Raw genomic sequence first — 27,723 nt, 5'->3', positions numbered from 1 at the left:
TAGTGGAAAGAGAAAGGGGGGCATACGCTTCTCAGTTCATGTATTTCCGCCTTTTTAAGTAAGCTTCAATACATTGCACGATTTTTGCCTGCCCACCAACCCCCAATAACACCCCCCAATCCACAGACACGCAAAATGAGGCCACCAATGTATGATTGCTCCCAGCTGTAGCCCCATGAGAGGGCTGGAAAAGAGAGAGAGCAGAGAATTTCCTCAAAGCAGTGAATGGTAGGACAAGGATTAGCTCAAAAGCTCACTGCTGACGATTCTGACCTCATTAATCTCACATTATTAGCCATATTCATGGAACCAAAACCAAAAGATCTGAACGTTTAAATTGCACTGAGCTTTAAAGGAATACTGAATTCTGGCATGATTTACTCACCTTCAAGTCATTCCAAACCCTCTCTTTCTTCTGTCAAGAACACTAAATGTGCTTATTTTTTGGAAAAATATTCTGGCCACTTTTCAAACTGTTTTTTTATAAAAAAAATGTATGATGAAGTGAATGATAACTGGGGCTGTCAAACTCCAAAACAACAAATATCATAAATATTACGGGAAAAAATACATGTTCGCTTTGGAAAGTTAAATTAAAGCTTTGTGTGAGAAATTTAAGTAATTATTCATGGAAAATATTATTCTGTTTCTCATTTTCATGAGAGAAGTGATGGCTCATTCAACGTTTTGTAACAAGTCATACAGTAGATCTTATTGTGAGCGATTCAACCAAATTTTTTACATAATAATGTTTAATTCAAACGTCTCTAACTCGACAGACTTAAACCACAGCCCTCCAAAATCAACCACAAGTTCACACTCATTTTTAAGTGCAACACCCATACCTCAAAATCCGAAGTCCCAACCTACATTTTTTCCTTTTTCAATAGCCCTTTGCAATCGGATGTACTTCACAATAAAGAAGAAGAAGAAGGAAAAAAAAAAAATCACTACTTCAGATTCATCACAACTTAAACGGTCCAATGGAGAGGAAAATAATCGTGAATAAGAACTAAAGTTTCAGTCTGTTGGCCAGAGCTACTGTATGACTTGAGAAGGGCTGAAATATAAGCAACTTTTAATGTACTCCATGGGGCTTTTGCATCCTTTTTGAAACTTGAAAGCACCAGTAATTGCACGGAAAAGACCATTAAATTATTCAAAATATCTCGTTTTGAAAAGTCATGTGAGTTTGGAATGCCATGAGAATGAGTTAATGATTTTTCATTTTTGGATGAACTAATCCTTTAATGTCTAAGTCTGAGAGATTGACTTTCCAAGCACATACGATCCCAAGGGTCTTGGCATGCTCTCTGAGAGGCTTGGCAGTGAGTGAATGAAGGCCGGAGGTAGAAGGCAGGTGCTGCCGTGCGAGGAGTGGAATGCAGCAGGAACGTACTGCAGGGCAGTTTGATTTCAGGCTTCTGTCCAATATGCAGCAAATCCAGTCTGTGTGCTGCCACATCTACACCAGAACTGCATCTTAGCCCAAAACATCATCGCTTTGTTTAAAATCCTCAAATTTTCACATATTATTATTATTGATTGCTTCAGTTCACATAATGCATTTTTGCTCTGGCAGCTTCAAATAAATGTAAGAATGAAGACCAAACAGTATTCAAACAGTACAATGACATCCGATCTGGATTCAATGTGTGATGATTAGTATTGACAGACTGTGGGCACTACTTTGTCGCATAGGCATAACTTATAACACATATGTATGGATTCATATTTAAATTACATTATGAATTAATTCTTAATGAACACCACATCGCTATAGTCAGCGTGTATAAAATATTTAATGTAAATGACTTGGGTTAATATGTTGTATATATTAATAAAATGGCCATAATGAGTAACATTAACGAGATCTATGTAAATTAGCACTGATTTAATAAGCCTGTCACATAATCAAGGGAACATACTTAAAAATGCACTTAATTTTATACTCTGGTTTACATGCTGGAATATATATTCATGTTCGTCTACAGGAAGTATTTAAGATGTGTCCTCTGGTCATTAATTACATTAATATTCTGAATTACTAAAATTATATTTAAATCAACTCACTGCAACAGCACAAAAGTATTCAGTCATTGAAACATCTGGCAGAAATAGACCTTCTGAATAATGGAAGAGAATATTTTAATCAGAAGAATGCATTTTCCTCTCTTTTTGGGGTCAATTGACTGGTACAAACAGTATAGCACTGTGTTTTGTCATTAGCAACATGGGAAAAAAATGTATAGTAGCTTTGTGAATGCATTCAAACATCACACCTTATAATCAGTGCCCTCAATGCATTCTTTCAATGCATTCTCATCTTTGCATTAAAAAACCTGCGTGGGCAATGGCCTTTTTTGTCATTTCAGCCAAGCAAAACAACCTAGAGGTCATTTAGTTTACATTCATTTCCATCAGCAAGCTACCCTGCAAAATAAATGCAGAAGCCTCAACCCTCATTCATGTATACTTTAGAAGTCATCTATGCCTGGTTTAATGCATATAGAAAGAGCTGAACTGCAGAGCAGCTTGGATTAGTATTCAGGTACTGTGTGTTGCAAGTCTCAGCACCAATACGCATCAAATGAGACTGCAATAACAACACATGCAGGCCAGGGAACGAGGCAAGATAAGAACAGGAAATGTGGTAAGAATAAAGCTAAACCTGTTCAAATAAACACACACAAGCATGCAGAGTTTGTGTTCTGACTGGTAAAGCCCAGCGTGGATGACAAGTCTGCTTTGTGGTGATAGGGAAACTCACACACGGACACACACACACTAACGGCCATTAATGACACTATTGTAGACACCTTCTTATCTCCTTTAGACATGTCATGGTCTGTGTAGAAATACATCGTTTTTTTTAACCTATAAATAAAGAGATGAGCAAATTGACATTACATATTTGTAGATGAAAATGTCGTGTTTAATCTTAATACTTGTCAGTGCAGAAAGTTAATGTAGAAAATTACTGAAGGCAATACTGTAGGCTGCTGTGGGCAGTCAAAGCAGAGATATGAAGATATACAGTAATTGTGCATAAACTATATTTTTTATTATACAGTGCTCCTGAACGGAATGTGGATTTGCGAATCATGTAATTCTGGGTTTTTTTTATTTATTTTTTATATAATGACCACTAAACAGTATGGTTGACTAAACAGTATGAGGATTCTGCTTTTCCCATTTCTTTTCATAAAATAAAACAACATGCACTACCATTCAAAAGTCTGGGATCTGTAAGATTTTTTTTAAAGAAATTAATACTTTTATTCAGTAAGGATGCAATAAATTGACAAAAAGTGACAATAAAGATATAAATGTTACAAAAGATTTCTATTATAAATAAATGTTGTTCTTTTGACATTTTTATTCATCAAAGAATCATGAAAAAAGTCAGTCACAGTTTCCACAAAAAAAAACTTTTTAACAGCGACGATAATAAGAAATGTTAATTGTGTACCAAATCAGCATATTAGAATGATTTATTGTGACACAGTTATTTTAAGCAAAATAGAGCAAAAATTATTTTAAATTGTAATAACAATTCACAATATTTCTTTTTTTAGCACAGTACTACTTATAGTTATTGACACTTTAGAGTGATAAAGAAACATGCATGAATGTGTAATAGTGTATAAAAAAGTTATTAAGTGAAATAAGACATATTCCTTGATCCTGCATACTGTTGCATTTTGTTCATGAAGAGACTATAAAACTGATTCTGATTCCAAGTCCATCTATTCACTGAAAAAGACAAAAGTTTGTTGTCAATGTAAGCATGTGTTTGTGTCTGCATTTGTGATTGCTTGTTTCTTAGCATGAGTCAGCTTGTGGTGAGGCTTGCGTCAGCAAAACTAGAACCCAAAAGCTGACAAAATATCAAAGAAAAGGGGAAGGGGGGAAATGAAGTACAAAAACAGAAATAACTAGAGAATAACAAGGCCAGACGCAGGGCCAAGAGAGCAGCAGCCATTGGCGCTGCCGTTCCTCATTGTTGTCTGCAGTAATGTAGTCAATGGTGCAGTGAGACTGGCCCCGGGAGCCAGCAGCAGACGGCCCTCCTCCACCAGCTGCTATTAATTAAACCCGCCAATCCTGCTGCAAAACACTCACAAAACAAACCTACCTACATTCATGACACAACCCGTATATGTACAAATTCCGACACTAAACATCTAAAAGAGTTGTTGTCTCAATATGTTCATTTTTCCTATCATTCCCAGAAAAATATGAAATCTATCTCAAGCTGACACAATGCGTTTCTACGGCCATATCAGAGTTAGCGTTGGTAAATTCTTTATTTTTCACATCCCACAGTGACCAATTGAGGTTTTGTTAGCAGAAGTTTTACTGCAGACTCAAAATCCATTGTTGGCTTGATGCCACATGAGCCAATAATCACTCCTAATGAAAACTGTAGCTGTTTACTGCATTGCTGAAACGTTTCTATAACACATACAGTATGATATTCTAAGTTACTTTTGCCATTAGTCACCGGAATCAACATATTATAACATTTATATTCTATAAATGCTGTTTAAAAATATTCAAACTAAATTTTCCATAGTCTTAAAGGGATAGTTCCCCCATAATTGAAAATTCTGTCATCATTCTATGAATCACAAAAGAGGTCCACATAATGAAAGTTAGTGAAGTCCAAAACAATATTGGACACCATTAACTTTCACTGTATGGACAATAAAAAGACATTTTACAATCACCTTTTGTGTTGCACAGAAGAATGTCAGTCATACAGGTTTGGAATAAGCATTTTGGTTGAAAGAAGATAAACTTGTCTGATAAGAACAGTTGCTTACATTTTTAAAGTTGGGTTAGAAAAGGGTCAATTAGTCTAGAAATTGGAGGACAGAACTGGCAATCTTGGAATAGCATGAAGCAAAAGTATGTTTTCTTTTGAGGAAACAAAGGGTATTTTATTTAAATTAACAACCAAAGATAACATCCTAATGCGTAAAATTCTACAGGCATTTAACAACTTCTTTAAACTTTGCAGAAAGTAGAGAACGAGGAGCAACCCTTGTCTGAAGGACGATTATGTCCAGCAGCAGGAGAGAGTAGGGCTGGGCGATTAATCGAAAAGTAATCGAAATCGACATTCAGAACCTATAATCGATCAAATTTTCCCAGGTCGATTATTTCGATTACTTTCCCTTTAAAACACTACCGCGTGTGGAGTCACGTGACCCCGCTCCCTTACAGTACGTTATTCCGCCGACATGTCGAGCATGGAGAGCTTAATCACTGAGACAACTGAGCAACAAGAGCAGCTTGTACCCCCCCAAAAAACGCAGTGAAGTCAGATGTAGACACTGTAGAAAAACAGTTTCGACGTCCAAAGGTAACACCACCGATTTGTTCCAGCACTCGGAGCACCATCACGTTACTGATTATGAACAGTGCATGGCTCAAAAAATCAAAAAGAGACTGACAAGTAGGGCTGTTGGAACGAATTCCGAAATTCGAATATAATAACAAGCTAGACGATCTCTCCGAGGAACCGCCGCTAAAACAGGCAAGAATTACTTATTTTCTGCCTCTCTCCTCGTCACGGGGCTTACCAGCTGTTCGCCAAAAGGCAATAACAGACAAACTGACACGATGAAGATATGAGACCGATCAACATCACGCATTGGCATTGGCGATCCATAAGACTGTAATGTCGTAAATATTAATAATAGGATGAATTTGAGCATTTAATATTCGAATATTATTCGAATATTAAATAAAATAAGGAATGGAATTCGAATAGTATTATAGAGGAAGATTGACAGCCCTACTGACAAGCGCCCAGCAACAAGTGCCTCCGCAAAGCAAATGTCTTTAACACAAGCGTTCACAAATGCCACACAGTATGAGAAGAGTTCAAGAAGATGGAAAGAAATAACTGACAATGTGTGCTTTAATTTAAGTTGTTTAACATTGATGTTCAATAAATAATCATAGTAGATAGTGTGTGTTTCCTTCAATTATTTTAAAATCAAGTAATGCACCCTTCATTCAAAAATCTCTCACTTGTAATATGTGAGCATATTTACTGTAAAAAACTTGTAAGTGAACCATGAGGGCAAAAAATAAAAATAAAAAAAAATAATCGTTCATTAATCGTAATCGAGTTAAAATGTTCAATTAATCGAGATTTTGATTTTAGGCCAAATCGCCCAGCCCTAGGAGAGAGATTAAAATCTACCAGCAGCAATTTCTGCTCTGATTGAAGGAGCACTGAGACAAATGGTGAAACAGACTGAGAAATGAAGAGGAGACATAATCTGGCATGCGCAATTAAAGGAACAGTTCACCAAAAAATCACATACCTAAAATCATGATGTTTGAAACTTTTATAGTGTCATTTGTTTTCCATCAAGTACTAAATAGGATTTTTTAAGATAAACTTTAATGCAGCTCTTTTTCATACAAGAACAGTTCATAGTGAACATGGCTTTCAAGCTCAAACAAGGACCAAAAATGCATCATAAAATCATCATAGAAATAGTCCACACTAGGGTTGTCATAATATACTAATACTACCAGCATTAATCTGTACAAAAAAATAATAAAAGTTGATGGTACCAGTATTTCTGCAGTGCCCATAATAACGATTACCGGTTATTTTCGGTACATACTGCGTCAAAGGTTTCTATTTACAGTGTGTTTTTACAAGCGTTGAGTATTGTGGCCAATCACAGTCATATATGTTGAGTGCAGGAATGCAATGGCCAATCAGAGGTGCTAGTCAGTAAGTTCCGCTGAAAACGCATGCTCACGAATTCTTTCATTATAACCAACAAAGTGTAAACACAATGTAAATTGGAGATTCAATGTACAATTAAGCTTTTTTTTATTATAATGAGTTTTCGTGAGAGTGTAGAATTCAGTGAGCTTGACAGCCTTATTATAAAGGAAGGGCTCTTATTTTGCTTTCTGTTTATTACCCATTCATACTCTAAATACAAGTTTAGTTTTGCTGCTAAGTACACTGCAAAGTTTCTGTATTGACAGATTTCTGATTTATCCGCTTGGCTCAAAGTTCAAACGGCAGCACAGCACAAGCTTACTATAGCAGATGCGTTTACTCGATGATCGGTCTCGGTCATGCAACTACTAAACAGCACTGTGAGATCCAGTGAGAAGTGCTTGAATTCAGCAAAGAACATAAATGTCTCTGTGATTTAAACTAGTTTAAAGGCTGATGAAACATCGCTGACAAACAGGAGAAACACTGTGCACAACGATACAGTCAGAAGACTTTTCATTTACCATGGATTTACTGTAGTAACACTAACTGCACCATGGTATTGATATCGAATTGTATTATATTATTAATGTAGACATGTATTAAATGTATTAAAAGAGTAATTAAAAACTTTATACTAAATGTATTACTGTTTTTCATTCAAATACCATAGAAACCACAGAGTTACATTTTAACATGATAGTGAGGTGCATATGCTTGGTTTTAACTGGTTATCATGATCTAAATGTATGCTACTATGGAAGACTAATGGTTAATTTTAATAAAATTTTTACCCGTTACAGTTTTTGTTAATGAACATTAATTTACATCTGCATCCTAACTCAAGCTACTGTCAAATGTGCATTTCTAAGAGACAAAACATGTATTATTATTAATATTGCAGCCTGCACTGCAAACTGTGCTAAAGACACGTGCTATCAAAGTCAGGCAACACAAACGCGTTACATCACAACATCACCCGTTAGCACTGTAGAAACTAAGAAATACATTTTTCTATTAAGATATTTATTTTGTTAAGGGAAAATGATATCGCCCAGCCCTAGTACAGACTACTGAAATGTTGGTACTGTGACAACCCTAGTCCATAAAACTGTTTTGCTTAATTTCAAGTCTTCAAAATAAAGTCTTTGTGTAATAAACAGGCTGAAATATGTCGTTTTTCACTAACTTTTGTAGTGGTTTTTTTGGCAAGAGGAGCTAAAATATGTATCAGGCATTTGTAATTTGTGTTCCAAGGAAAATAATAAATAACAGCAGAAATACACATTTTTGTTGAACTATTCACACTTGCACATATCAAATAAGCCTCACCTCGGGCCACGAATCTTTGAGGAGAACCTCTCGGCCAGTTTCTCTAGACTGCGAGAATACTCCAGTTGAATCTCTGCCTTGCGCCGAAAAAACTCCTGCAGGTCCTGCAACAGCTGGATCCGAGCCTCTGATTGCTGCTCCAGGCACTTGAACTGCTCCACCAACTGATTACGGATCTCTGAGCAACAGAGTACACATAAACACATTAGTTTGACTCAGCACAAATCTCTTTGTGTACATATACAAAAGCAGTTAGCTTCAGATGTTCTCTTCTCAAACTGGCTGAATCCATTTAATCCATTCAGCTACTGACCAAAGAATTTCCACGATTATTCCAGTCATTCTTGACTACTGGATACGAATACATTACATCATCCCAGGGTATATATCCATCCAATATAGATATGAAGGAAAATAACCTACCACTTAATAGGAAATTTGTATGCAAATTGGTAAAGGGAAATTGAGAAATTTCAAATTCAGAACACCAAGTCAGACCTGTGCTTTGTCCTTTAATAAAAAATGTATGAGACTGAAATCCACACTTGTTTTGTCATGATCTAAGCTTTAGGCCACAGCTGTACAGCTGTTCCTTATCAAACATCCACATGTGAGGATACAAATTTTGAAGTAGTCATCCCACAATCCACTTGATTAGTGAGGTTTACTGGATTAACTAGTTTTTGTTTTTATTGGATGGATGGATGCCTTTTGCCTTCTCTGTGTTGTAGCACTTGCTGCTATTTAGATAAACTAATATTTAAGAACAGAGCCTGTTTTCACAGAAAAATCACTGACTTGCAGTTAATTGCAAATAAAGGTTTCCTGCCACAAACAGTGTGTTATTGAACTGACAAGCTGTTCCCTCAGTCCTGAGAGAGAGAGAAAAGCGAGAATTATACTAACACAACAGCGGAGTACATGTAGGTTGTACAGTAAGTCGTGTCCCTCAGGCAGCCAGTTTCTACAGTGTTAAAGCAAAGCTTCTTTCATGTGCCATTTCAAAAGGCCTCTATTCCTTCAAAGACTTCCTTTAAAGAAAAATGTCATTATTTTGGTTCCCCACACTAAGGTTAACAGAACAATTAGACAACAGAAAAAGTAGCTTGATAAAGCAAATCAAGCCTGACACAAAAGAAAGCTCACAATCAAACATAACTTAACGTAGATAGCTTTACTGGAAATAAAATAAATCCACTGCGATATCGATCGACTTGAGTAAAGCTGCTCGGTTCGAAAATTCTGATCTGCTGCTAACACGAAGCAACATCTCAGAGCTAGCCCAGTCAAGCTGTCGAGAGTGTCAAATAACTGCATTCTGTGGGCTTTTTAGCATACAACAACACTTCTGAGCTACAAATAGGGTTGCATGATAGCCAGATATTTATCATCATGTTAATTATTGTGACTTCAGCCCCAACAGCATGGGTGCTTTTTTACCTCAAATACCATTCTTTTCCAAGTTATTGGAAAAACTAAGATCAAATTAACACAGAATCAACTTTGCGCTGCTGCTCGTGACTGCATCAAGGATCAGCCACATTTCCACATGCGTCGTGAAACACGGATGTTTAGGAAAGTGCTGCGGCAAGTTTTTTTCATCAAGTTGTTTAGAGGAGAATAAAATCAAATGCGCCTTTTACCCCGGTGTGCCTTTTGCCCTGTTGGACCCTATTTGCCCTGTTGGACCATTGAGCGTTTAGTTTGGCGGTTTGCGGGCAAATGGACATGTTTCAGAGTGAAACATGGCACTTTACATGCGGGCAGCTCGCAGTCTGGTGAAGCGCTGTATCATGGGCTGTACTGCCACTCTGGAGCCAGTAGCGAATATATTTATTTAAATAAATCGCAGTCTACGTGATTTACACAAACACATTGATTGTATTTTGTTATATCATGCAGCCCTAGCTACAAGAGAAGAATTAACAATTACATTCAACTGCAAAAACTTGTTGAAATGGGAGTGCGTTCCTTTTTTCCTGTGATATTGTGCTGGGTTGACCGAACCGCAGTGTAGCATTTCAATTTTTGGTTAACCACTGAACCTGGCTTTTCCTTTAGAAATGAGGGCTACTGCCTGCTGGCACTATTTGCAGTTAAAACCCATGTGGGCCCTATTTAGAGTTAGCTTATTGAAGAAGAAGAAAACTAACAAACCCCTATTGGTTGAGACCGTTCACTAAGACTCCCTGAAAACTCCTGCATTTTCTGTTTTTCATTCTTTCTCTCTGCTTTTTCACAAACTCTTTTCTCAGCATGTATTCGTGTAACAAAACAAGAGAGCCTAGAGGAACAACCCAGAAACATCTGACACCGTTTCGCATGAATGGCAGGCAGGACTTTTTTGAAAATACTCTTGTAAAAGGAGCAGGTTTAAAAACCTGCAACAGTGCGAGAGCCGAAAAATAGGTCACATAGTAACTGAGCTTCTCACAGAGACCCTAAGCCATCACAGAATTATTCACAAGAAAGAGGATTCTAAGTGCGCTGCGATCACTCTGTGGCTTCACTTGATGTCTGGAACTCATAGCTGCTCTCAGAAGAGGAATGCTGTGAATTTTGGCCTGACGTCCCTTCGGCCCCTGTATAACACTGTGAACCGGTTACATTAGAAGCAAGGAATTACTTAACAGAAGGATTTAATACCCTCATCTGATCAGTCCGAACTCTGTCACAAGCTCTGCTTGCAAATAGCTGAACGATTGTGTCACTCGATGGTCGACGTACCCCTGAATTACACTTTAAAAACAAACACACGAGTTGAGGCCATCTGATTTCAATGAAAACAAATAGCCTGTCTCTCATATTAGCAAAACATGATGACTGAGCCATCTGAATAAATAGAGATGATGGATCCCTATTATAGAGTATGAAAAGTAGGGTAAAGAGCCAAAAATACACAGAAGATCATCTAAGTATACAGGCAACAAGCTTAACCTTTAATTTAAAGGTTTTCTAACAGAAACTATCTATCAAGATACTATCTATTATCATATATACTGTGCGTCATTTACTTCCCCTACCCCCAAACCATTTCCATCTGAGGCGTGGGTCCATTTGTCTATGAGGGGACTTGAAATAGGGTGTTATAGAGATTTCCAGAAATGTTCTTTGTAATTAAAACTCACAAGACGTGCTCTCAGTAGGTGTTGGTCTAGAGCTGTGGTTCTGCGGAGCACTGGTGGTCTGTACAAGTCTCTTACGCTCAGAAAGGCTGTATTTATTTGGCTGTATTGATTCACAATGACTCGCTTAATTTAGGCCTAATTTGTAAGTCGCTTTGAACAAAAGCATCTGCTAAATGACTAAATGTAAATGTAAAACGATACACACAATTATAAAACAATAATAAAAAAATAACCGTTTGTAATATTATAAATGTCTTTACTGTCACTTTTAATCAATTTAATGGATCCTTGCTGAATAAAAGTATTCTTTAGTGCACGGTAGTGTTGAGGAAAAAAAGCACCAAACTTGGCTAATTAATCAACTCAATTAATTAACTGATTGCATAACAATTTCTGGTAACGTTTTTTAATTGTCTCATTTGTACACAAGTATTTGGTCCGACGTTTCAGCTGAAGAGCAGTCAGCAATCTATTTAAATAAAAGAACAAAACAGCAGTCTGGAAAAATTAAGTACACCACTTAAAATTGGAGGTAATTGTTTAGAAGTAGTTTGTGTTTTCTCCCAGATTTGAGGAGTAATGTGATCCACAATCTTTCATAAAACACCCACCACTCACAGTTTGTTCAGTGAGTTCGTTTATTTAATATCATGTCTAATTTGATCATGCTTTCAGCTGCCATTAAGACTGCAGTATTCTCAGCTTTGTTTAACTCAATTTATCATGCTTAACCCTACAGTGTTGCCACCCACTCAGCAGTTTTTCTCCAAAAATTGGCACAGAAAATGTTAAAAAGGTCTACAGATTCCATCTGGGAAAAATTAAATAGTTTGTTCCTCAGTTGTCTAACTAACACAACAAGATTTTAGCGATTTCTGAAGAAAATGTGAGTGGTGTTTTCTCATGCAAATACAAAGGTCCCACTCTGGATTAAGGCTGTGCGATATGGATAAAAAAATACTGTCAGAAATATTGCAAATTTGATTTTAATCACGATTTTGAAACAATACTTCCTTACACACATACTTGTCCATATAATTCTTTGGAAGCCAGCTTTGCAGGCACCATATCTTTGCATAAATGTAACATGATGCCGTTGGTTGGTTATTTCTTTATGCCTTTTTGAACACTTTTCGTGTGCTGCGCAGTTTGAAAATGCCTGCATTATGGATTTTTGTTCACCTGATTTGGAATGAGCCATTTCTATGTAAGCGCGCTAGATGGATGTCTTCCGTTGCACTCACGTCTTGTGTCTTTTGCAGCATCTCGTGCATGACATAGCGTTGTACGCCAGCGCTCAAGCTAAAAGTTCAACTTTTTAAAAATTCGTCTCTAGACTTGCGTCTCCTGTTTTTAACCGGAGAAACGCATTCTGTGTGAATGGCCCCTACTCTGTTTTGCTGCAACGATAGTTTGACAGATCTTGCAAATTACCTGTCTCTATGATACATAACCTCTCCTGTATCCACAATAATCCCAAACCACAGATGTTGATTTTTTTGGCCAAGTCCTTATCCTGCCCTGAATTCACCTTGCCTGTTTCTGTGCTTTCTTTCATGTGGAAACGGTAAAACTCGGTTTTGCTCTAGATTTGCACCCTGCATTCAGATGGCACACTAGGGGGCTAGTGGAAAAATCATGCTCTCACATCGCAATTTTATTACGATTTCGATTAATCACACAGCCCTGCTATGGATGGTTGCAATGCAGTTGCTAAGTATTCTGAGTGGTTTTTAGCACATTGCTATGGAGTTTCTAGGGTGTTATGGGTGGTTGCTAGCATCCAGAAGACCCTAGAAACCACTTAAAGCCAAAAGAGTCCACCCACAATGATATGATATTCTGGTCCCTAAATATGGCTCAGATTCCTTCTAGAATGTAAGTCTATGATGTTTTTCCAGCAGCAGCACAATCTCAAAACAGTCAAGAAAGGCCAAGTCATGTTGTGCTTGTGACACAATGAGAAACTTTCTCAATTATGGCATCATCTCACAAAACCCTTGCAGTCTAAACAAGTACTTATTGTTGGAAATACTTCCATGTGCCATTTCCACAAGAGTTCATTCAATTCACCTTTTTACAATGGTGAATTGGAGACTCAGGCCCTTTTCATGCAAAATAAATCAATACCAAATGGTTCCAGCATGTAATAAGCACTTAGAGTTTTACTGCAACACAATACCAGTGACGTGGTCTTTATATGACGCTGAAAGCTCTCCGTTCTGTGGTCTTTTTTTCTCAGACAAGCCCGTCTTTGAGTCTTCTCCGCCTTTTAACCCTCACTGCCTCCAAATCATTCCACTAGTGGATTTGTGGATTATTAGATTCGATTAAAGAGTGTCTATCTTTTTATCGTGGGTGCTACTCATCCATATATCCCTCAGTCTCTCGCTCATTACACACAGTGATTATCCTCTTTAGATACACAGTGACTCAGATGCTGCTGTGTCAATGAGACACTCTCTGTGCTGTAAAAGGGCAAACACTTGCCTTGGACAAAGAGAGGAGTGAAATCTAATCAGAGGAAATGTATCAGTAGCAGATAAAAAAGGTTGTTTTTGTCACCGTATTCTAAATAACATGTGAAGGCATGATTAATTTGTACACTTCTACTGTACAGCATTATGTTACATTAATACATGTTCATCTTCGGAACACAAATTAAGTTATTTTAATAAAATCTGAGCCAGTTCTGTTCCCTCCATTGATAGCTACGCAACTACCACTTTGAAGCTTTAAAAAGTTCATAAACAGATAATAAAACTAATCCATATGAATTGAGTGGTTTCTGAAGAGACACAAACACTTTTTATGATGAACAGATTGAGTTTATGCTTTTATTCATTCATATATAAACACTGATCAGCGACCATGAACAAAAGCTCAACCAAACCTGCTTGATACGCGAGAACAAACCACATTGGTTCTTGCTGAAGCTCAAACGTGCTGCATAACACATGAGAATGAACCTCATTGGTTAATGCTAAAGCTCAAACGCGTTGCATAACACACAAGAATTAACCTCATTGATTCTAGTTGAAGCTCAAACGTGCTGCATAACGAGAATGAACCTCATTGGTTCATGCTAAAGGTCAAACGCGTTGCATAACACACAAGAATTAACCTCATTGATTCTAGCTGAAGCTCAAACGTGCTGTGTAACACGAGGAATGAACCTCATTGGTTCTTTCTGAAGCTCAAACATGCTGCGTAACACACGACAATGAACCTCATTGGTTCTTGCTGAAGCTCAAATGTGCTGCGTAACACGAGCATGAACCTCACTGGTTCTTTCTGAAGCTCAAACATGCTGCGTAACACGAGAATGAACCTCATTGGTTCTTTCTGAAGCTCAAACATGCCGCGCAACTCACGACAATGAACCTCATTGGTTCTTGCTGAAGCTCAAACGTGCTGCGTAACACGAGAATGAACCTCAGTGGTTCTTTCTGAAGCTCAAACATGCTGCATAACACACGAGAATGAACCTCATTGGTTCTTTCTGAAGCTCAAACGTGCTGCGTAACACGAGAATGAACCTCATTGGTTCTTTCTGAAGCTCAAACATGCTGTGTAACACACGACAATGAACCTCATTGGTTCTTGCTGAAGCTCAAATGTGCTGCGTAACACGAGCATGAACCTCACTGGTTCTTTCTGAAGCTCAAACATGCTGCGTAACACAAGAATGAACCTCATTGGTTCTTTCTGAAGCTCAAACATGCCGCGCAACTCACGACAATGAACCTCATTGGTTCTTGCTGAAGCTCAAACGTGCTGCGTAACACGAGAATGAACCTCAGTGGTTCTTTCTGAAGCTCAAACATGCTGCATAACACACGAGAATGAACCTCATTGGTTCTTTCTGAAGCTCAAACGTGCTGCGTAACATGAGAATGAACCTCATTGGTTCTTTCTGAAGCTCAAACATGCTGCATAACACGAGAATGAACCTCATTGGTTCATGCTGAAGCTCAAACACGTTGCACAACACACAAGAATTAACCTCATTGATTCTAGCTGAAGCTCAAACATGCTGCGTAACGAGAATGACCCTCATTGGTTCTTTCTGAAGCTCAAACATGCTGCATAACACGAGAATGAACCTCATTGGTTCATGCTGAAGCTCAAACACGTTGCACAACACACAAGAATTAACCTCACTGGTTTTTGTAGAAGCTCAAACATGCTGCGTAACACGCAAGAATGAACCTCATTTGTTACTCGCACTTCAAGCGAACATGCTTGAGCTTCTGTTTACCACAACTGATGTGTGAGTTGATGAATGTTTATATGTGAATAAAAGCCTAAATGAAATATATGTTCAGCGTAAAGCAATTTCGTCTTTTCAGAAAATTTGGACTGAACCGCTCAATTCAAATGGATTCGCTTTACGATCTCTGTGAACGTTTTGAAGCGTCAAAGTGGTAGTTGCGTAGCAATCACTGGAGGGACAGAAATCGCTCAGATTTTATAAGAATATCTTCATTTGTGTTCCGAAGATGAACGAAAGTTTTACGGGTTTGGAACGACATTATGGAGAGTAATTACGGTAATTACAGAATTTTTATTTTTGGGTGAACTAACCCTTTAATGCTAACCAATACAGCACGTGTTTACATTGAAAAACAAAAGTACTGTACAGTGGAATGGGAAAACTGTGTTCTGTGGGAAATGGCACTTGCACGTTAAAGTTGTGTTCGTAATTAGGCCCAATCTCAATTCTCTGTCTTACCCCTTCCCCTTAGTTTTGCACATTCACGTGAGAGTGCAAAACTAAGGGGAAGGAGTAAGGGGAAGGGGTAAGACAGAGAATTGGGATTGTGCCTTAGGCTTCCATTGCATTTTCTTTCAGAATTTTCACTGGACAGTAGAAAAGTGAAAATGGTAATATTTTATTATTTAAAGTGAAATTAAGAGATAAATGCCCACTCTCTGCCAGCCCAACCTTCTACATCTGCCAAGAACCGGGCCTGCCTCTCAATCCTGAATATCCGCTCAAATGCCATTGCATTACCATGGATAGCATAGCATTACGGCTACAGCAATACCGCATGACCAAAAAATCCACAGTACCAGCAAATCATCATTTGTCCTTAAAAGTGTTCTCTGAGGATAATATCGTCAAGAACCTATGACCACATTGCAGAGGGCATAGTCCATTTAAATAATTAATTTAACCAGACACCTTGGAAAAACTGTGTAATCCATATTATTCAGCAATTCTACACCAATGCATCACACAGTAGGCATACAACTTGTAGCAAATAGTAGCTAAATCAGCATCTTTTCCAATCACTGTTCACTGCTTAGCAATAAGAGCCCAACCACAAGATGAATGAGTGAGCATGAGTTAAGCAGGGGTCATTGCTGGACAATATTTAAATCTTTGACAGTGTTTTTCCCCTCTCGCTCCACCTTTCAGCATCCCTTTTCTTCAGCCATCTGTAAAGCAAGTCCACTGCAGCAGTTTTGCAGAGTTCACACCGAAGGTTACATAACACACGCCGCAGGCAATTAACTTCAAACTGAATCTGATAAAGCCCCCCATCGGTTCTATTAACGACCATTCATAATGGCAGCAAATCTGACCTTAGGAGCTCATTAGTTACCTGATTAACCCAATATAAGAAAAGGTGAGAACAGACATAGGGTGCGAGATATGGACCTTTCTTGTGTAAAAGGTCCAGCACTCCAGAGAACAGAACTAGGGGTGACATTTGAGCTTTAAACTATCTTCCTAAATGTAACAGACTTTGCAGTCCATCATCAGCCCAACAGAACTCTTAGAGTCACTTTAAATGGCCACAGATTTATGCTTATGTTTATAATGGACTGATATACATTATATTCAGCTGCCATGATGGCATTTATATGATGCCATTTCCCCATAATGCCCAAATCATTAAGTGGCATCATTCTTCAGAGCGAACAACCTTTGATGTGTGGTTATATAAGTGCAGACAGCTAGATCATAACTATCCTGCTATCATGGAGTACAGAATCAGAAACACAACTACAATGTAAAAAGCTCTTACGATTAGCTTTTTATTCACTATCATAATCAGAGCATCTAAACTACAGGTCAAAAAATTTAAGAAAACCCTTATGCAAAACAAGGCTGCATGTATGTGATCAAAAACACAGTAAAAATTCTAATATTGTAAAATGGTATTACAATTTAAATTAAATGTTTCTATTTTAATAATAGTAAATTGTAATAGCAAAGCTGAATTTTAAGCATCCATTACTCCAGTTTTCAGACTCACATGATCCTTCAGAAATCAATCATTAAGCTGATTTGTTGCTCACAAACCATTTCTTATTATTATCAAATAAATGTTGAAAACAGTTGTGCTGCTTCATATTACCAATAATAATTTTCATGACCGATAAATGGCTGATGTTAAAATTCTATACTCTTTTGTCTAATTAAATAAAAAAATATTTAAAAAAAATAAAAATAATATATATATATATATATATATATATATATATAGGTAAAATTAGGCATCACACCGTTATAAAGATTTACTTTAAGTTTAAGTGAGCAACAGATGATGGCAAAAACCATTTAAATGTAAAAACACTGTAGCAGGTTATTTAAAAATTGAATGCTCATTGCTCATCCTCAGCAAAAGAAACACACATACACACTCAGTCATTCACCCAAGAACATAATTCCTGATCATAGCCGAATAGTCTCGGCCAATCTTTAGATTGCCTAGCCTTTTCACAACATGAACTTGTGCAAATGTCTTTCTAACTCCACATGGAAAGTCAATTTAACATCTGCACTACATGGCTGAATGCCTGAGACACCAATTAACTGAAATTGGGTACATAAGACAATACAATATCACTGTCCAGGAAGAAGATAATGCAATTCTGTCCTTTGCTCCATGCAGACAAATCCAAAACACACACACTAAATACATGAATGCACACAGAAACACCACCATCCAGCTTCCCATCTATTTAACGCATTGATTTCTCCTCCCCAGCTGAAGTATTACCATCAGCATCCTGTGTCTATGTTATATGATCTGGCGTCTTTAGAGAATTCGAGACATGTCCCTTTTAGAGCCGTGCCTTCAATCACAGCTGTCTCCATGCCAGTCCCACTCACAGAGAAAAATGACTGTACACTGTCTCTACGGCAACGCACGGGTATTCTCCCGGGAAAAAGGTCTGAGGAGAGATGGAGGGCGTCGAGATGTTGACACGTGCACATTTACACAAGGCAACATGACAAGACAATCATCTGACCTCTTTTGTTCCTGGCTACCTCTTGTGTGGCACCAATTTTTGGAATTTATTCCCTGGCTGTACAAAATGTCAAAATTGCAGTGCTCATTTGCAATTATGTCAGTTGCTGGTTAAGAGCATCTGGGTAAAGACAAAGACCTTTAACACCATTGGCGGTCCACACACATCCAGTTATTTTTATGTAAGATAAAGCTATAAAGATCAACAAAATCAGAAATGTATTATTCGGTTAAACTTTAATAAACAGGTATAAGGTGCTTCCTCTAATAAATGATTTTAAAGCATGATAACAGTAAACCGAGACACATTATAAATACTGGTATTTATCACTCACGTCAATCAAATTCACATTCTTATTTGTTTTTTGGAGATGCCAAATAACAACGCCTGGACAACGAGAAAAGATAGCATGAGGAAAATATGAATTTTACTATGGCCCTAGTGACCAGAAATGCCTCTTTGCTTTCAGTACCAGTGTAACTGAATGGTTTAACCAGTGGTTTTTAACTGAAGGGTAGCAAGGTCTGTTTTAATTACAATTAATAACTGTTTACTAAAGACATGCAGTGAAAAAATTGCGCTGAAAAGGCGAAACAGGTTCATTTTTGCGACTGACTTTATTGCATATGCATTTTTCGGAGTTTCCTGTTCAGATGCAAAATTTATGGGAGGAGAGTATTTAAAAGAATCATGCAAGGTGACTAAAGTTTGCGCTAGTCAATCTACTGGTATTTGCGCCATTATTTACTGCCCAAAAAAGCATGTCTTAAACCAGACGGTAATTTGGGCTGCTCTTGGTCTGTTTAGTAAATCTGGCACTAAAACTATTATAAATATATCATACAAATATAAAAATAAAAAAAATACATCAAATTATGCAAATGCACACATGGACTAGTTGCTAACCTTGCCCTCTTCCTCGATTCATTAGAAAAACTACAACCCAGCTGGGGTATGTCCCTTTTTGACCCAGCACTGGGTGGCCAAAACAACCCAAATTGGGTTGTTTTTAACCCAGCATTTTTTAGAGTGCAATGTAAAAGAAAATAGGACCCAAACTAAATTAAATGCAAATTCACTAGTATTTTTGTGTACTTTTGTACAGTGTGAAATCAGGAATCAGGAAGGTGCAGTATGTAAGAATGACTAGTGGTCGAAATAGGTACTGCAGTCGAATTCAAAATATCGGAGATCGTCATTTCTCCCGCCTCTTGCTCCTCAGACTGGATGGCACTCACACGGGTCGCCAGTTTGAGCACACGCAACAGGAACGAGCGCAAATGGACAATGAAAACTGGTAAATTGGCAAAGTGCAGTATCACAGAGCAAAACAATAACAAACATCCCAGCCTGGAAACGCACATTTCAAAGTAAAATAACTGGCTGTATAAGTGTTTTTCAGAGAAACGAGTATGTGAACGTAGCATGTTTCCTCAATATATGCAAACATATTATGGTATTTTTATGCTTTAGTAGAGTGAAAAAAGTTACATACAGCACCTTTAAGCAAACCCAGCTGAGACGGTCCCTCAAATCCAGTCCCGGAGGGCATAGTTTAGCTCCAACCCTGATCAAATACACCTGAGCAAGCTAATCAAGGTCCTCAGGATCACTAGAAAATCACAAGTAGGAGAGTTTGATCAGGGTCTGAGCTAAACTCTGCAGGGCAGTGGCCCTCCAGGACTGGATCTGAGGAACCCTGCACAACAGCAAGGTTTGGACTTGGACAGAATTCATATGAAGCATGACATATGCTGCTAACAGGCAGTCAAGCACAGAGGGGCAATTCACCACAATGGAATAATTCAGGATACGAATATGTTCTTCAGAACACTGACTACCTCATTCCAGAAAGCTGCCATATAAAAATAGCTCCCTTTCTGCATCAGTCTGGCTTATCAACAGTTCTGCAAAGAGGAACAAAGAGGTCGATTCACAAATTGCCGTACAAAATGGGTTTGACAGAAAATTCTGCATTGAACTTTAACTTAAACTAAAATGTGCTGCCATGTTTGTCGATACTCGCATTTAAAAACTAAAGCTGTCCAGTCAATAATGTAACTGAAGCTGTAAATAAAATAAGTATCAGCAACACTCATGCTGGGCATCAGCTATTTTTTTAAGTGCCATGACATGCAACTCTGCTTCATTTGTCATTAATGAGGTATATGTCCCGCTCTTCATAAATCAGATTTTCTTTTTTGTATTGGCCTTGTGAACTCCTTAAGACGTTGATGTTATTAAGTACTTCTTTAGGACATTTTTTGGATTGACAGTCTGAATTTCCAGTCTGAAAACACATTCTACTAAATATCCACATTTCGTCCATATGATGATTATATTTTCCTTAAGGCCATTGCACACTGAGTCCGAAATTCGCATCCGAAATTCTCGCACGTTAAAAAAAAACATAACCTCACGTTATGTCAATCATGCTTGCACACTGTCTACGAAACTTTCGTCCGTAAAAAAAAAATTCGGATTGGGTTCGATTTTCTGCGTTTTTCGCATCCACAGCCAGTGTTTTGTGAGGTTTTTTGAAAATTCAGAGCCACCGGTACGACCGTACACCGAACGACAAAATCCAGAATGACGTCTGACAAGTTGATACACTTCGTCTCGCAGCACAAGTACTGTATGAAAAACAAAATGCGGATTACAAAGACACTGAATAAAATATAACCTGTATACAGCTGTTCTGTCTGCCCAGCGCTTCTGCCGGTGTTGTGCCGAATTTCGACCCCCTGCCAAATTATTACTCCCCTCGTTGAAGTCAGTACCGATTGCCTAATCCTAACCCCACCCCTAATCCTAACCCCACCCCCACAACTAATCCTAAACCTACCAATACTAGGGGGGTAATAATTTGGCAGGAGTCAAAATTCGGCACGACACCGGCCGCGTGTGTGTGTGTCCGTTCATAGACATGCCAGTCTCTGTTCAGGATCGATTGGTTCACGGAAATTGGTGGTCTTCTTTTTAATATGTGGCTCCAGTTTCGCTAGCAAAGCATCAAACTGTTCCACTGACATTCTGAGGTAAATTTTGAATCGTTTGGGATAATTTCGCAACTCCTTGATAAGGAGGTGAAACTCTCCTTCCTCTCGGCGCAATCTCAGGATTGGATGGACCCAATATTTCCTCTTTCTTTTTCTCTTTTTAAGAAGAAAGAGGGCAACAAAATCATCCTCACTGCTTGACGAATCCATTTAGTATTTTGTGCGTTTTTTTTCCGCAAAGGTTTAATAAATACGGATCGGACTCAGTGTGCAAGGTTTCTGTGCGTGACGAATTTTACTGCTGACGAACACGAAAAAACGCATACGAAAATTTCGGACTCAGTGTGCAATGGCCTTTAATCTAAGATTAATGAAGATGAGTAAATTTAGTTATGTTACACTTATGTTAGTAATTGTTAACTAGGCTATTGCTTTATTGCAGTTGTTATCAACCAACTTTGCATGTGTGCTTGAAAAAGACATTTAGCAAGAAACCTTTTTGACAAAGGAAAACTGAATAAGCATAAACTAAAGCTTATAAGTGTGAAAATACATTCCTTAGCAGCCAGCAAACCATGACAGAAAACTCAACAGCAAAACCTTAACAAGCTAGCCTATGCATGCATGTTTATTTGTCAGCAATAAACAGTTATACACAATTAGTCTAGTATTTGAGTACCATTACTTCTACCTTCAGGCTGTGTGGGGCTTATCAGTGATAATTTGGGGCCGTATCTTTCTAGTGAGCACTCGATATAAATTAAGGGGATCCTTAACCCCAGCCATTGCTGAGGTTTTAAAACTCTATCTGGCGCCAAGGACCACTGCCAAAAACACAAACCACCTGCTCTCCCCTTAACTCAGATCACAGAGAAGTAAACTCATGGAAAATGACAGAAAAATAAATCAAATTCAGCCCTAAAACAAAGCTCAGATCACATGACCAACACACATTACCACAATAAGTGATTTAAAGATGTACTGAAGTATGTACACTTGTATGAGTTTCTTGTCATGCGTCTTGGGCTTCGTCAATGCAATTATGAAGAGAAGGCCAAGAATGAACATGGTCATGCCAGACTCAGACTCAGACAGCATACCCACCGACCACCCACAGTCTGTTCACAAACATCTGATGCATACTGACACAAAAATGGCAAAAACTGTCTGAAAACTTGCTGTTTCATTTTGGCTTTATGCAATTTTTTAGAGTTGGGTTGTTTACAAGGTTAACACAATGTGCAAATCTTTGAAATAAGATGATATGTTGGTACTAGCAAGCAAACCAAATTTCCACAACCAGACATGTATAATTGCACACTGCGTTTTCTAAGTTACATCTTTAAAATTGGTACTTTTGATAAAGTCTACACAAATTACCTCCATTTTCTCCAGTGTTATTCTGCCTGGTTGTCAACCGACGCTGCAGTGCAATTATTTGAATTGTAGTTTGAATTGCACGTTTCCCCCCCCCATACCACATCAATAGGCTTTATGTCGAACGTCACATGAACAAACAGGAAACAGGTCTCATCGCATCAGCTTGTCGGAGAAAGTGAAATATGAACTGACAGCGATATCTATGGACGTTTGATGTAATCACCTAACCTACCTAGCTATTTTTATTGTTGGTGTTTAATTCCATTTTAATATCAAAATGTTAGTGAGAAGAAGATTGTTTTTTAAATTTAACTTTTAGTGCATTTGCAATGGACATAGGTTATTTTCATCTTGGGTAGCACCTTTGAAGGCATCTTGAGTAAAACATATCTATATTTAACGGAGCATAAACAAAACACAGGAAGTGATGCAACCTGTTTAACAGAATAAGGAAGCTTGTTGAGCATAACCCCCATTATTGTAGTATCAACTATTTCAGATAAACCATAGCCCATGGGGTGTCTAATCCAGCTTCTGGAGTGCCAAAGTCCTATAGTAAACACATTTGTCTGAAAGTTTCTAGGGCTGTGTTCGAAATCGCCCCAGGGCACCATTTGAGGGAACAGCTATTTGTAGTGGTGTCCGAAACCATAGTGGATGTTATCGAGTGCACTCATTCAATCCCATTATGCACCGCAATAATGAGTGTACAACCGATGTACGCTCAACAGTTAGAGAATACCCACAATGCACTGTGAGGGTCAAGCCGAACGAATTCCCGCGTCCCACCAGAAGATGCCGTCCACAGATGAATCATCCATCCATCTATTTTCCAAACCGCTGGTCCAATGTGGGTACAGCGTAATATCATACAGGTATAAATTCCTTTCTTAATTGATTATTAAATTGTTAGAGGTTTATACATAGTTTTCAAGACAAGGTCAAGATATTTCTTTTCATAACTAATGGAGCTGCCAGTTTGGTAAGTGATTTTTAGACAACAAGCACAAACTATGCAAAAGCTCAGTCCTTCCGGCGCACTCAGTGTCTGAATTCACTCACTCATTTTTATTCACTCCTTCAAGTAACCTATATTAGTGGACTAATGTAGGGAATAGAGAATGAGGGTATAGGGGGCAATTTCGAACACAGCCTAGTAATCCTGAAGTCCTTGATTAGCTGCTTCAGGTGTGTTTAATTGGGGTTGAAGCTAAACTAGTATGCAGGACAGTGAACCTCCATGTAACTGTCAGGGGTCCTGATAGCGGGACACTTAATAATATAATGTTTAGTTCCGTTTATTTTCTTTACAGTAAACCTTAACTTTTTTTACACTTTCACCTTTTGAAGTACTTTCACTTCTGCAATAATCTGCTGAGCGTCTACTTTTAAAAGAGACCATTAGATCCATATTCCAAAGCATTCATGAAAACAACCATTTCATATCTATACTCAAAAAGAGGGATGACAGTTAGCAGCTTAAAAGGCAAAAGAAAACATGTTTTTCCACTTTATTATAGGTCATCAGACCATCTTGAACATTTTCAAAGTGATCGATTCTCAGCCAGATAAATAACTAAAAAAATAAAAATAATGCACTAGACTGTGTGTCAAGTCCAAACTCTGACTACTCAAAACTGTGAGAGAGATTACCAATATAATGTAAACACGCATACATATAGTTGTAAACCGCCAGGAAAACAAAGTATCTACAGTTCTTGCCATTCAAATTCAAACTCAATGAGACATTTCACATGCAAAATAAAACCACTACTAATAAGGTCCTATCTTGGGGTGTAACAGGAGGCATTTGGACTGTCCTGCCTTGCTACTGAAAGAGGCGATGGGAAGCTGGCAGGCCCTCGCTGCCAAATCCTGACCCATTACATAACACACTCCCTGTACTGACACTGATTATGACAAGCCTGAAAAGGAGAGAGGACAAGCAGGAAACAGCCTCATCCACCCTCCCCATCCCTCGCTCCTCTACGTGAAGGGAAAGACTAAAAAGTCCAATTCTACAGCTCCAGCTACTTCTCCACTCAGAGCCCCTCTATTTAAATGCAAATAAAGCTGTGTGGCAGCTGAACAGCTTGGACGGAGGTGAGGTGCACAGCCCCCTGGTCCTTCTGGGGCCCTTGGCCTGGCGCTCATCCGCTGGGCCTTAAAAAATGTTTATTAATAAGAAACCAGCTGAGAGGAAATCAAGGGTCTCAGGCAAATTCAAGATTGTGAGTAGCTGATGCATAACATGTCCCTTTTACTTTAACTAATATCAAGAGTTTGGGTTATAATTTGCAAAACATACACCATGTCCTCTAAAAGGTCGCCATTTCTCTTTTCAACATTTTAATTGCCTTTTTGGCTAGTTCATTTGAATTGGTCCTGCAGTGTGACGAATAAATTGAAGTATAAATGAATTAAAAATAGTCTCTAAAATTAAAGGCCATAAAAGCTGTCAACTACCAGTCTACACAATAAAAATACAATTAAAGTTTAAAAGAATACGTTTGTCAGGTAACCTAAAAAAAAAATTGGTTTAATTTGGTTTAATTTTTTTGTTAATTCTATTATTATTTTCCATTACTTTATTATTGTATTGTTTATTATTATTAAATATAAATATATATTATATATTTATATTTTTTATTTGATATATAATATATTTTAGAGAAATATAAAAAAAAACATAATATACTCAAAACAATTATTAATACGAATATGAATCAGGTTAACAAGATTAGGTTCTGAGTTGGTTTGGTCCAATGGACATTCTTGCACAAGGCTTTGATTGAATATTGGTTGCTATGGCAATAGTCACTGTCTGCTTGCATTGAGAGTGAATGGGAAGGGCATTCTATGAATCACATAACTGTGCGGCACTAAGCAGCCCTGCACAAACTATTGAGTGGTGTGTTCGCCTGTGAGTGTGTTTGTGTGTGGTAGGACCATGAATCACTGCTGGCCACTCGGCCTGTATCACATTAACCTGTCATTTACATTCCTGCTGTGTGATGTATGGTCAAGTGGGGTCTACAACCCAGATTTAGAGAAGGTAGACCAATTCACAAGCCACATATGATGAAAAGTTGTTCAAACAAAAGGGAAAGAAAAAACAGACACTCAAGCACAGATGTTTAAACAGTTGTGTTACAATACAAGACTAGGTCTACTAGTTTTTTAACTTTTCTTGTATTTACAAAGCTTTCAATTATCCCTTTTAAAGCATCATTGATATATATATATATATATATACACCTGAAAACATGTTTGATCAGGGCCAATTATACTTCGTTTCATTAAGACCAAACTGTCAACTAGCAATCCATCAACCTGCACATAATTTTTTTCACTCTAGAAAGAATCTAACAGCACCTGACCTGAGGAAATAAACCATGGGAAAGTTGACAGACAAAACTGTTCATTTTGTCTCTTAGCATTGAGAGTAACAAGTAACTGAGGTAGAGCTAAACCTGTTTTATCAAGCTAAACCTGTTTGTTTTTTTAGTATGTGCATGCTTTCAACTTTAAATGTTTTAAATTACTATGGTAGGAATTCTGAGAAAACCTCAGACAAAGAACTAAACATTAAACAAAAAAACTGGTAGAACTTGTAGTAAAGTATTTCTGCCTTCACATGAAACTAGCTATATCACATTTAGGAATATCGTTTTTTTTCTTACATCATTAAATTCCCTATTATGGTTTTGTGTCTTGCAATACTATCCAACAAGGTTAAAAAAATAGATGGTGTCTTTATCTAACAATGAACTCAGTGTTAAATAAAACAATTAATTGGCACCAGCATGACCAAAAACTTTGCTGTGAAAAACAATCAGGAGTGAAAAACTCTGCAATATAGTAAACACTGAATATTTCCTATTTGTATAAAAAATGTCAATAAAATCTCTGGTTCATGAATCACCCAAAGTAAATCTTTTAACTGATGTTTAAGGAACAAAATAGTCATTCCAAATCTGTATATGATTTTCTTTTCTTCTGTGTATCACAAAAGTAAATGTTTAGAAGGATGTCCAAGCTGCTCTTTTTTCATACAACAAAACATGTAACCAGTGGCTGTTAAACTCCAAAAGGAGCTTGTGCAAATTGAATCTTTGTGGACATTAGACACATGAGAACCAACAGCATTTGTCATAAATGTTGAATCTGGAGTGATGCATCTCAAGACACCAATGTCTGCGATCACGAATGGGATTTTAGGGTGAAAGATTTTAAACAAAGAGAAAGCTCTCTTATGGCTACAGAAGAATTATAGTGTGTGACTCCTGTTGACAACCTTCCTGATGGTTTTATGTTGCTTTTTGTGGCTTAGAAGTACAAATCACCATCCACTTTCCAAGAGCAGCTTGAACCTCTGACATTCTGGCCAATCATTTCGTTGTGTGTTTCACAGAAAAAAAAGCGGGGGGGAAAAAATCTAACAGTTGGAACAACATAAATTAAATTTTATAATAACTGTACATTAACTATTCCTTTTAAAGTGCCCCTATTATGCTTTTTGAAATATTATCCTCCTTTCATGCAGTAATATAACTGTTTGTGAATGTAAAATATCTGCAAAGTTTAAAGATCAAACAGCATGACAAATAAACTTATTGTCTCCTAAAAGAAAGAATCGATTTTGAACTCCTGAAATGAGTCGTCAGCAATTTCAATCTCACTTCCTGTTACAAACCTACGTAACATTGTAACACATTTGCATAATGCCAGCCTATGGTCTTCATTGGCTGCCAGTAAACGACGTCTACTTTGACCCGCCTCAAACACTGTGGTTGTAGCTGAAGTTGTAGCATGCACTTCAAAAGAATAAGGACTCCCACTGGAATTGATA

General features: G+C 37.7%; 1 protein-coding gene across 2 annotated transcripts in view; it reads right to left on the bottom strand.

Annotated features, from left to right (window-relative positions):
- The window catches only part of srgap3 (SLIT-ROBO Rho GTPase activating protein 3), a 93,851-nt gene that overhangs the window by 57,662 nt on the left and 8,466 nt on the right, over positions 1-27,723 (bottom strand). For both annotated transcript variants that reach the window (XM_084426368.1, XM_084426369.1), the window contains exon 2: positions 8,096-8,273. In XM_084426368.1, the coding sequence (XP_084282494.1) occupies positions 8,096-8,273 (178 nt within the window). The remainder of the gene's footprint in view (positions 1-8,095; positions 8,274-27,723) is intronic.

The sequence above is a fragment of the Rutilus rutilus genome (genome assembly GCF_951802725.1).
Source record: "Rutilus rutilus genome assembly, chromosome: 12".
Classification (NCBI taxonomy): Eukaryota; Metazoa; Chordata; class Actinopteri; order Cypriniformes; family Leuciscidae; genus Rutilus; species Rutilus rutilus.
The sequence above is the reverse complement of the archived record's forward strand: the minus strand, read 5'-3'. Positions and strand labels throughout refer to the sequence as shown.